At 38.4% G+C, this 13318-nt stretch overlaps 1 protein-coding gene across 1 annotated transcript in view; it reads right to left on the reverse strand.

The window, feature by feature from the left end:
• LOC122801286 (vomeronasal type-2 receptor 26-like) overlaps positions 1 to 9930 on the reverse strand; it is an 81747-nt gene extending 71817 nt beyond the window's left edge. The window contains exon 1 of the mRNA XM_044070834.1: positions 9490 to 9930. Within this exon, the coding sequence (XP_043926769.1) occupies positions 9490 to 9930 (441 nt within the window). The remainder of the gene's footprint in view (positions 1 to 9489) is intronic.
• Between the last annotated feature and the right edge of the window lie 3388 nt (positions 9931 to 13318).

The raw sequence follows: 13318 nt of genomic DNA on the forward strand, positions 1-13318 counted from the left end.
AACTGCCAAGGCCAAGTTTCTAATCACACTGCAGCTTATGCTTCAAGCAATAATATGCAAGTTTATTTCTACTATTATTCTAGTAAAACAGAATTAAATGCATTACATATTGTTCTATTTTTCAATCTTTGCACTTCATATATGTTCAAGTTCATTTATATATATCTGACCACACAACTTATATATGTCTGAATGTTTGAATACATGTTTCCCTAACAGCTTATATGTGAATACATATTTTTCTAGCAGCTTATATGTGAATACATATTTTTCTAACATATACTGTACCCATAAAATCTGATAGCTGTGCAAATTTACTTTTAGGGTTCAATGGTCTACAGTAATACATACTTTCCTTGCATCCAGACATCAAATGGATACTCAGAAGGTGGATACCATTTTAGGGTGTCAGCTGAGGAGGCATGCTGCATGTGAAAATAAAGGACTACAGCATGATCAACATAAAATAAAAATGATATGGCTTGTTTGGGGGAGTCATTATATGTGTTTGGCAGCATCATGTTGAAGTATCTTACTCTGGCCATTATATTTTTCATTTTCTTCTCAATTAGATATTAGAGGTATACAATATGTGATTATTATTGCTGGAAGGGCAGGTGATTCATAATGGTAAACTGTAATTACACAATCAAGTTTGAGTGATTATTGGTAAGGTTTGTACAGAGGACAGTATCTCATCAAGATTAATGTATTACATGTATGTGATTCCCCTCAAAGTCAAAGGTAGTATACACTCTGAAGGGGCACATCCCACTGGGACAGTAGGTATGTGATTGGTTTCCAAGTATCTTATTAGAAGGCTCTGATTTCTTTTTTCCAAGAACCTTCTAGGAACTCAGGAAAATGGCATGTGGCCTCTTAAATATTGTTACTAAATCTAGCATTGCATAGGGTTTATTTCCAGAGTCAGGCACTATGCTTTTGTCTCACCTGAGGTTGTCTGACCTAAGCAGAACAGGTGAGCGAATACTAATATCAAGAATATATGTGTACTAAGATCTCATTATGTCAGAAGTAAAAACAAAAAAAAACTACACATTTCTATGAGAAAGTATATTTTCTGTTGTAATATACTGTGGCTAAAATACGTTTTCAAGAGGTTAAAGCTGTGCAGCCAAATTCAGAGGTGTACTGCAAGAAAAACTTTGAGAATAGAATTACACTGTTAGGTATATTTTGTAACAGATACCTTACTGTTATTATTATTATTATTATTATTATTATTATTATTATTATTATTATCATTATTATCATTATTATCATCATTCTTAATAAGAGTATTGTTGCCTGAAAGTGCTATAATATAGTCTCCAAGAGGGACAGGAATATATCCTTTAAAAACTGGTCCCTGTGGCTTTAGTCCATGTGTTTTTACTGCCTCATACTGACATTTTGTTTCATACTCACTGTTTATTTTGTGTCCTGTGGTTAACTACTGCTACTAATGACATTGCATTCAGTAATAGCACCAAAATGCTTCTTTATAGAGTTTTCACTACAACAGAAGTAAAAATTCTCTATATTTCCCAATATGTAGATATATGGGTCTAGTTTTCTTTATTGAAATTTCACAATCTCAAAAAATAAAAGTAAAACCCCACTTCCATGAAATTGCACTGCATCAAAAGTGCACTTTTGCGAAAACCGATTCACCAAATAAAAAAATAAAAAAAGTACTGTAAACATTATTTTGAAGGGGAAGGGGCTGCACCCCCCATGTGGCTGTGCTCCCCACATCCCCTACTTAAATATACTAACTTCTGAAGCAGTGCACATTCCCTTAAGTGGGTTCGACCTTCTGTTTGTCAAGAAAGTGGGTTTTCGACAAACAGAAGGGGACCCATATATATATATATATATATATATATATATATATATATATATATATATATATACATACACATATAGGTATATATATATTTTATATATAGATATATAGATAGATAGATACATATATAGACAGACACATATAATGAATCTTCACAGCTGCACAAATGACAGAACTATGTCACTGGAATGACTGTACTATGAACCGAATTTTGAGAAACCATCACTTAATTATCTGTAATTTGCCTTGGAATAGTTCATAAATGTTACGGGTTTCAATGGGATTGCACAGTTGATTTTAATTTTGAATCAGACAGCTTTATGGTTGCACCTTACCAGGTAGGATGAGACATTGGAGGAAAGTGGAGTTCGCCCATAATTGTGAGTGTGAGGCCCAGTATGCTTGAGCCTCTAGTGGGTGTATTCACTATGTGGTCAAGGTTGTTTGCATTTACAAAGTCCAGGAATCTATGTGCTTGTAGATTTGACAATGTCTATGATTCACAAATTCTGGAGGGGTAATTAATGTCTCCCATAAGTAGGGTCTTAGGTTGGATGGTAAATGTCCCCAGTATGTCCAAGTATGCATTGTGAGCTTCTTGGACATGGAGGGTGACCTATAGCTGGCTAGGGTATCATATGGGATTATGTTTATGGTGATCTACATATGGAAGAACTACAGCACATCATCCTGTTTGACCACCCTAGAGGGTGCAGTTTCTGATTTAAAAGTGGTGAAGGTACTGGAACCTTGCACTGATGGGTTATTCTCTACTATTTTAAACCATGTTTAGTTAACTGTACAGATATCTATACTCTCCAATGTGAGTTGTGCTTGGAGGGAGTATATTTTTTATTTAGGCTCTCAGCATTGAGCAGTACTAATACTGGGGGTTCAGTTAAGTTGAGTTGATTTTGCTATGTCGGTAGGTTCATCAGTTTGGCATTGGCTAAAAAGGCACTATGGGGGTGGTCAAAGCCTTAGTCAGTATTCCAAAACATAGAGAGCAAAGGTGCAGATCATCTTTGGCAAAGCAATGTGGTTTGTTGACCATGTCCTTCCAAGCTGACAAATATTGGATCCCCTTAGAATGACACCAGAAAGACAGACAGTTGTTGAATCAATCATTCCTTGCTCATATTGTGGCATCATCCTCGCTGATGGTAATATGCTGCTCATTGCCAAGCTCATAGCAGCCTGAGACACACATATTCTGAAAGCTCCATTATGTATCTTTTTATATAGTCCAGGGAGGTACATCTCATGTCATTTACACCTACATGGACTACAATGGAATCATAGTAGTATATGTGTTGTAATGACTTGCGTGTAAGCATGATTTGGTGAATCCTGGCTCCAAATAAGCAACTAACAGTTATTATCTCCTTGTTTAGCCTGGTTAGAGAGTCATCACTATATCTTACAATGGAGTCCCCTGTGATGAGAGTCCTGGGAAGTATGTCTGTTTGCCTTATGGGCTTAGTGTCTGTGGCTCTATGAGAGTGTGATGTTGGGTGTTATTTTTTTTCTGAGTGCCTTTGGGCTTGCTTGGGCATAGCTTTGACAGCAGGTGGTCTAGGTGATCTTTCTTGTTTAGGAAGATTGCTTTAAAGTGCCTTAGTATTTGTTAGTCTACTTGCCTGTTGGTGTGCTATGTGAGGTGGGTGTTGTGTATGTTGTTTTGACAACCTGATGTGGACTTGTATGTGAGTATTTAGCCTCCAGTGTCATTGTGCAATTACACCTCTCACATACTGTGTCTGATTCGTTAAGGATTGAGTGATTGTCACTAAACATGAAACAAGTGCTGCATTGTCTCAAGATGACCATATCCACCAAACTGGCTACAGAGAAGTTAAAAAATAGCATATCCATAATGCCCAGTCCTTTGATTTGTGATCTACATGGTGGTGATGTACTAGGGTTAGAAGTCTATTAAGGATGCTGTGTTTGTGCAGACTACTAAGGGTGCTTTCTTTATGCAGACTAATAAGGGTGCTTTACTGGGACAGATTAAGGTAAACAGTACTGAATTGTAATAACTTTACTGTTTACACAATACTGAATTGTACTAAATCTGTAGGCATTGTCACTCAAGGCCCAACCAGCTGCTCTAAGCTTGTTAGTGGACAAGGTGTTTGCACTATATTGTGCTTTACAGGTTACAGTTTTATGGATTGTTCTACAGTGAACATTTGCTTTCTAGGTGGGGACTACTGTACAGGGCACTGCTAACCACCACAAACATGCAAAATTTATAGCAGCAAAGAAGAAAACAGAAAATAAATAGTGAGCCCTCTGGCCATAAAATGATTACACTATGAGTCATTTTGTGCATTTCCCAACTTATATAGACCTGGCAAACACCTCCTGCCACAAGATGAATACACCCTGTCCTCTTGATGTAAAACACAGTAGATGAGACTCACAAGTGCAATACTAACGCAAACAACTTAAACAACTAGTTGGAAATCCCTTGCTGAAGGTAATTTCAAGATGGTAACAGTGACTGGAAGAGCGATTTTTTTGCGTGTTACAAAAAATTCAGTGAAATGCACACATAAAAGCAGGAAACAAAATTGAAAGCTGAAAAGAACTGCGGTTTAGCAAGGCACTCAGTATTATGGATATATGGAAAAACGGGTGGGAAGAGTACATAAATATTATACAACAGTCAACAGCAATGAGAGATGGAGGGAGGGACTTTGGAAATCAGATAATCATAAGGGGTGGAGGGCAGAGACACAGCCTTATAAAACAACAAAAGCAGAAAAGAGGGATAGTTGTGAAATTTTCAAGGAACAAGCAGGCTAGCTACAGAAGCTAACAGTAAAATAAGGCCAGTATTGGAGCTCTTTCAGAAATATTAGCTTAACGTGTTAGTGGATGATGGGGCAGACACAATGCAAGCAGGTAAATTACAAGCTGAATATAAAAGCACCAAAACACAAACTAGAGCAGAGACAATTCTTTCACTATTGAACTTCTATTACAGTTTAAGGCACCAGACTTGTCAGAAAGATGCCAGCCCTGTGCTGGAAAGTAGTTGTGACATTTCCCCAAAGGAGTAGTTCTTAAACTCTAAAGACAACTTACCAAGTTGGCCACTGTCTTTTCTCCTAACCACTAGATTACACTGTATTTGCCAGTTACTTTGTCTCCCTAGAGCCTTGGTGTCTGCATTCAGTAAATGCAAGAAAACCTGTTCTATCTTGTGCATCCTTGCTAATTGCTCAGCAGCAGTTATTAAACTGATTGCTTTTTGTAATAATTAGCCTGAAGGTGGAAGACTACAATGCACAGCCTCAATTTGCTCCCCTACTCCAATTCCCACTGATCCCACCTTACTCTATTATACGTTTCACATACACCTTTTAACTGTGACACCCATTCCCCAAACCTTCCCAATCAGCTTTACTGCTATATTAGAAACACTCCTGTTTCTTTACTTTATTGCCTACCTTTCATGTGACTTTTAGTATCATTCCTTACAGCCTTTCTCTCTCCCATACTGCTTTGCACTATATCCACTTGTACACAGATCCCTATTCAACAGTACCTTTAAGTCTATTATTGTACATTTCAACTTCTGCTTCCCCCCAAAAAAACCTTCCTTACTTCATATCTTAACTACATCTTCATCCTCTAGCCTTCTAAATCCCTCTCTTTCTTACATTTCTAAAACATGCTTCTCCTATAGTTCCTTATACTAGTACCTCTGCTCCTACTTTCACAGTTAGCATCCTACCAACATCCATAACCCTCACAGTTCCAACAAAAGTCTTATGTTTTGTCCTCCAAGCAGAAAACCTCTAAACTTCACCTCCTTATTATACCCTATCTGTATCAGCTGTCATTTATCCTTCTTTTCAAGTACAGTAATCCAAGGCAACAGCAATTTACTCACAAACTGAGAAATAAACATAAAAGCAAGCAAAAATGCCTCTACCCATACCATCATACATCAAAAACTATAAAAAAGTGGCAACATCAATGGAAACCCATGCCTGACTTAGCATATACAGGCAGCAGACAGCAGATCCCACATCAGTTACTTTACTGCTAACACCTCAGCCTCAGTCCCATCCTGACCTTCATATATACCATCCCAACTTACAATGTATTTATAATAAACTCCTGGAAGTGAATACTTGGATAGCACTACACACTCCAGCCATTTTAGATGCTACAGAAATCTTACTCTGCTGGGAAACAAAAACTGAAGAAATTGCCCCATTAGGCTATACCATTACCAGATTATGTAAAGCCAAAAAAAGCTAGTGGTGTCGCTGTTTTCTACAAAAACACACTGGAGATCTCCCACTTCCTCCACACCCTGCTAACTTTCTATAACTCAGAAATCCTACTAACTATGATAAACTCAGACACCCACAAGACAATTGTAATTGTAAGTACATACCCCCCCCAAGGTAACAATGCTAAAACACTGGAAGATATTTTCTGCTAGGCCATCTCTAAATTCTTTAATGAAACCATAATATTGGGTGGTATAACTGTATACTGGCAAACTGTGCACTCTGAATATTCAACCTGTAATTTACATCTGTACAATTTCATCTAACCTATAACCACACTGACTAGATAAAACAAATTCACAGCCAATCACCCCTTGATTAGATCCTAACATTCTCTTCAGATAAAATATCATCTCATGGAACTCTGACAGACAGCCTGAATGATCACTTATTATTCTGCACCATAAGGTACCAAAGCAACAACCCCAAAACATATCTTTACAGACTGGTAAGAAAACATAGTACTTTTCACAGACACTTCTATTAATACACTAACTGGGAGTCACTAAAGACTTCCCATGGACGATGCTGTGTCTGAGTTCAACAAATATTGCTAAGTGTCATAAATATGCAAGTCCTCCAATGAGAATAAAAAGAGGCAAAGCCAACCATGCTCCATGGCCATCTTTAGCAACAGAACAACTCATGAAAGCACAGAATGTCTGGCCATACAAACAACTCCTACTTTACCAGCATCTTGACAACTAAGAAACCTAATAAAGCAACTTGCCTCCCAGGATAAGAAAATCTACCACTAAACCAATCAAAACATACACACTAATAATCCAAAAAATGTTCTGGGCCTCAATTAATAAACTCTTAAATCCAAGAGAAGCTATACAGCCAACAGCAAGGATGGAGATATAAAATGATACCATAGCCAACTAGTTGAATAATCATTTTATAGACAGTGCAGTCATTAACCAACCAGGATACTATCAAATAACCTCTTTTAACATTTTTCTGTCCAACCAGTGCCTACAGATACTGTCAAAAGTATCTCCAAAAATTAAGGACTACTACAAATCCCCTTGACAAACTACCTGACAAATATAAAATAGCAGTTGAGGTTATTTCATATCCAGTATCAATTTGGATAAATCCATCCATATCTGAAAATAAAATACTCCTACTATGGAAAAATAATTCATTATCCCACTGCACAAGAGTAGTATCAATATGGATCTTTCAATCTGTAGGTCGGTTGTCATTTTACATTTTAAGCAACTTACCAACTATCTAATAGATAAACATTTTTAGTCTTCAACCCAGCATGGCTTCTGACCTCATTACCTTGTAACTACTACTTTGTTGAATTTTGTTAATACTTTCAACAACCACAGAAATGCCAGGGGCCAACTCTCCACCATCCTACTAGACGTATCAAAAGAAACACTTACATAAACTCATTCTTGGGGCTCTCTAACTCTTCATTGCAATGGATCCATAGTTAACTCTCAGAGAACAAGCACTGTAATAGAAAAATGATTACTCCACCTTCTTGCTAGTAAGTACAGGTGTCCCACAAGGATCTACACTAAACCCCATACTTTTCAACATATTAATCAATGACCTCTACATTGCTGCATAAAATGCTATCCTAGTTCAGTATGCGGATGACACAACCCTAGTCTGCTCTGCCAAATTTCTCTCTCTCTCTCTCTCTCTCTCTAAGCTCTAAGGCTATACACTTCAGTCCTTCTTATTGTTTGAAATATGACTAAATACTTCTAATACCTAAAACAAAAACTAAATTATTTCACATTAAATGCATCTCAGGCAAAACTACACTGTTCATTACTGTCTCTTCCAACAATGCCATGATAGAACAAGTAGACCACACAAAATTTATGGGTGTGATCATAGATTACCAAAGATTCAAAGAAACTTTATTGCCATTTAGGAAGCAAATGTGCAACCTAAATGAAATTTTGAGTGTCAGCTCTTTTACAGGGGAAAACAAACACAAAAAGACAGTAATGATAGCTTTTAAGGAATAAACAATGACTATAGTACAAAACTAAATATCTAAGTAGCTGTTGCACATGCTTGTACACTATTTATTACATTGGGCAACACTGACTACTAGATAATTAACACATGAAAAGAAAAGTGCACTGTACACAGAGGTGAGATTGGGTGATACTGCACATAAGGAAGTGACTCGAATTGCACTTAAGTGAGAATATATTAATTTTAGTAAACAATAAATAGAATTATTGTATGGAAAAAAAGAAAAAGAATGAGACCGTAACAATCTGTTATAGTTTGATACGTCCAGATTTATGTCTGCATTGATGAGTCTTATTGCAGTTGGATAAAAACTGTTCATGAATCTGGAGGTCGGAAGGTAGGAAGACTACCTTTTCTGCTGTTTTTATTATTCTTTGCAGCTTCTTTCTTTCTGCCGTTATGCTGTTACCAAACCACACAGTGCAGTTGCTGGTGATAATGCTCTCGATAGATCCTCTGGAGAAGGTATTTAGAGCATTCATAGAGAGCTTTGCTTTTCTCAGCCTTCGTAGGAAGTGTAGTCACTGGTGGGCTTTTTTAAATAGCTGGCCTGTGTTTGTACACCAAGAAAGATCCTCTGATATATGTACCCCCAGGAACTTTGTAGTTTGGACTCTCTCCATTTCTTCACCATTGATTTTGAGGGATAGGTGCATGGCAGAGCTATATCTGAAGTAAATAATAATTTCTTTCATTTTATTGGCATTTGGGTCCAAATTGTTGTTATTGCACCATTCAATCAGGGAGTTGACCTCATTCCTATACCTACTCTCATCATCACCACTTATGAGTCCTACCACTGTGGTGTTATCTGCAAATTTGATGATGTGGTTGTTGTTAGCTTTCACAGAGCAGTCGTGGGTAAGGACTGTGAAAAGTAGAAGACTCAGCACACAGCCCTGGGGTACTCCATTGTTGATTGTAATACTCCCTGAAGTGTTGTTACCAGCATAGGTCCTTTGTGGTCTTCCAGTCAGGAAATTGAGGATCCAGTCACACAGCCCTTTATTTATGCCAAGGTTGATTAGCTTTTCAATAAGTTGGATTAGAATTACTGTATTGAATGCCGAGCTGAAATCTATGAACAACAGCCTGGCATAGTTGTTCTTCTCTTCAAGATGCTCCAATGTGAGGGAAGTGCCACCGAAATGGCATCAGCAGTTGATCTGTTTGTCCAGTAGGCAAACTGCAGTGGGTCAAAGGATTGGGGTAGTACTGTAGTGAAATGCCTTTTAACCAGTCTTTCAAAGCATTTCATTACATTTGATGTAAGGGCCACTGTCCTGTAATCATTTAGGCAGGTGGGATTGCCTTTTTTGGCAGAGGAATTATATTGGTAACTTTGAAGCATGTTGGTACTTTTTCCTGGACAAGTGAGGTATAGAAGATGCCCATCAGGACAATGCTCAGTTGGTCTGCACAACCTTTCAATACATTCCCCAGATTGTTATCAGGTCCAGCAGCCTTCCTGGGGTTCACTTTTCTCAGTTGGTTCCTTACATCCATATCACTGAAGTTAAGTACTGCCTCCTTTTGTTCATTGAGAAGCTTTACAGCCTCCAGGTTGTTTTTCTCTTCACACATGCCATAAACTGTGTTTAGATTGTCCAGAAATTGAGTGCTATCATCGCACTGTGCTGACTTGGTCTTGTAGTTAGTTAGCTGTTGAATACCATGCCACAGGCTTCTTGAGTCTTTCATATCCTCGAAGCATCCTTGTATCCTGTTTCCATACTCCCTCTTGGCCTCCATGATACCCTTTTTTAGATTAGCCATTACCACACTTAGACCCTTCTGATCCTTTTCCCTGAAAGCAGTGTTTCTTGCTCTCAGCAACTTGTACACCTTGCTGTTTAGCCATGTTTTTTTGGTTGGCTCTTACTTTAATATTTTTGATGTTCATTACATCCTCCGCACATTTGAATATATAAGCCATAGTTGTCTCAGTATATTCATCCATGTTCACAAGATTGTTCACCATGGCTGCCTTGCTGAAGACACCCCAGTTTGTGGTTTCATAGCAGTCCCTGAGACTTTCCATGGCTCCTTCATGCCAGACTCTAATTTGTTTTATAGTGGGCTTATCTCTTTTTATCTATTTTTATTCATTTTATATCCAGTTGAAATCTGACCACTGTGTATCACACATGGTTAAAAAGAACTTGTATAAATTACACACAGTAGAAACCTACTTCACTGACATAGCCAGAAGACATACAGCTTCTACGTTCTTACTGTTGGCTCTCCTCTGTGCTGCTCCACTCTTCACTAAATGACTCACAACTGCCCAAACTTGAACAATATTATAATAAAATAGGTAAATGTGCAGTAAACTAGAACAGCAGAATACACCATGCCTAGCCCTTATACAGTTAAACTGGCTAGAACCACCACATCACCTAGTTCTTTCTCAGCTAACTAAAATACACAGACTTTTATATAAGCCAAAAATTTGCCCAGCCCTTAACAATTAATACAACACTACTCCCCTAATAGAATTTCACACTCTAGAGAAAAAAAATTACTAATCACCATAACCAAATCATCTAATGCTACAGTCGACTGTCTATATTCAAATACTGTAGCTAAACTGTGGAACCACATCCCCCTAGCACTGAAATCCATTCAGAATGCAAACTCACTTAAAACACAATTAAAACTTCACCTACCAAATCAATGGACTGGCTGCTGTACATCTCCAGGATAAGTGCCACTGTTACCTTCAGCTTACCATATTGTCAAACTATTTCTCTTCATTCAGAATCTTATACCCAGTAACCAGTCTTTATCCATACCTGAATAGTATTTTGTGACACTGCTTATCCCATCACTATACTTCTAATATAAACTTTATGTTAATATATAACAGTCTGTGAACTGAATTTGCATCCTACCTTTAACTACAATACATGCTCTGCCTTACCTCGTTTCTTCCCTCACCTCTGTTTCTTTGAATTTTTAAGCACTGAACACATTACCATTTATCTTTTTGACAAATATAGTGATACACCTCTTCATATGATCAATGTTCAGTATCTACGAATGCACAAGTATCTTTTATACTGTAATAGCTGCCTTTATATATATTCTATAGCTATGTCAAAAATCTCAATGGCAACACTCAGATCTGCTCTGAGTTACAGCACAATGACACTAAATATACAGAACCAACTGATATTGCCAACATCCTGGCAGATAGGTTTAGTGCTAACTTTACCCCCCTCTCACCCCCTAAAGGGCCCATCTTTATACCGGAAGAATGCAAAGTTCCTGTAATCACAGCTGCACAGGTAAAAAACTCACTCTCCAAAGCCAAGAACACAGCATCCATGGGACCTGACAACATCCCAGGCTGCCTTCTACATGAACTACAGAATGAACTGGCACCCCACCTAAGTACCATGTTCAATCATAGCCTCATCTCAGACTTTGTACCCATTGAATGGTGCACCACGACAGTTATCCCACTCCACAAAGGGGGGGGCCACAACAGACCCTGGGAACTACCACTCCATTAGCCTGACGAGCCTCGTCTGCAAGGCCATGGAACGTATCATCAAGGAACTCATAAACAAAGACATTGGAGAACTCTGGACCCCACACAGTTTGGGTTTGTAAAAAGCAGATCATGTCTCCTAAACCTGATAGACTTCTTTAAAGTAGTCACCAAAGCCATAGATGATGGTAAGGTGGTTCACACAGCCTATCTAGATCTCACCAAGGCGTTCAACACCATCCCCCACTCTGGAATTATAGATAAACTCACTAAACTAGGTATAAATCCCTATGTCACAATATGGGTTGCCAATTGGCTTACTGACAGAACCTACACTGTGAAAGTAGCAGACTCCAAATCAGATTTCAGACCAGCGACAAGTGGAGTACCACAGGGTTCAGTTCTGGGTCCTCTCCTGTTTGGCACCTACTTCTCTGAAATACAGGCTAATACAGAAGGTCTTTGGCTAACTAAATTCGCAGACGACTGCAAACTAGGAGCCATAATCAAAACTCCTAACGATGTGGATATCCTACAAGAGGGCCTCACTGAGACAGATGCCTGGTGTCAAAGACATGGTCTCAAGCTCAATACCAAAAAGTGCATTGTTATCACCTTTGGTAAAAACTCTGTACCCATAAACTACCACATAGGCGGTAGTCTACTTAACAATGAAAGTGTGATAAGTGACCTTTGGACACAGGTGGACAGTAGTCTCTCCTTTGATAATCACATCACCACAGTGGTCATGAAATCCTTCTATGTGGCACACCTCATCACAAAAGGATTCTCATCCAGAAAAAAAGAGGTCATTGTTCCCCTCTATTCATCACTCATTAGACCCATTATAGAGTACAATGCCCCTTTTGGTATGTACCTCACAAGACATCTACAACAACTAGAAAGGCCGCAAAAATACCTCACAAAGAGGATTACTGGCCTCAAACAGATGCCTTAAGCAGACCATCTCAAAAAACTTCAGCTATACTCCATTGCATATCACCTACTCAGAGGTGATCTCTGCCTAACACACAAAGCTATATCAAACCCAGAGCTGTTGGACATGCTCCACTTAAAGAAATCCCAATCCCTAGGAGCTACACTCTCTAGGGATCTAAACCTTGTCACCACAATAAACAGAACATGCTGTAGGGATAGATTCCTGTCCCAAAGACTTCTCATACTCTGGAACAGGCTACCTATCTATGACAAACAGAGCTCCTCATTAGCATTCTTCAAGAAAAATCTTGATGATTGGATGGGAAATAGAAAATTCACCCCAGGGATCACTTCTGTGGTTCTGCTTGACAGGGTCACAGGAAAATAATTTTCTTGGGTGGCGAAAGCCAGGGTACCTTTTTGGCTAGGCTTGTATAGGCCCTAGGGCCAATAGCCTAGTACCTACCTATGAACCTATGAACCTATACAAATGTACTCTAATAAGCAAATGTATGTGTAATTGTTAATGTATATTATTTAATGCCTGTTCATGTGTATTGTTGAATGTTTAAAAATGTTTGCAATATGTTAAAGCTTTTTTCCCAGGGCAAGGCCTTCTATAGTTATGTAAAGAATCTCCATGGGAATACCCAGATTTGCTCTGAGCTACTGCACAATGGTACCTCCTATACTGAGCCAACAGAT

Source organism: Protopterus annectens, chromosome 4.part1 (assembly GCF_019279795.1).
Source record: "Protopterus annectens isolate FY-2018-M chromosome 4.part1, PAN1.0, whole genome shotgun sequence".
Lineage (NCBI taxonomy): Eukaryota > Metazoa > Chordata > Ceratodontiformes > Protopteridae > Protopterus > Protopterus annectens.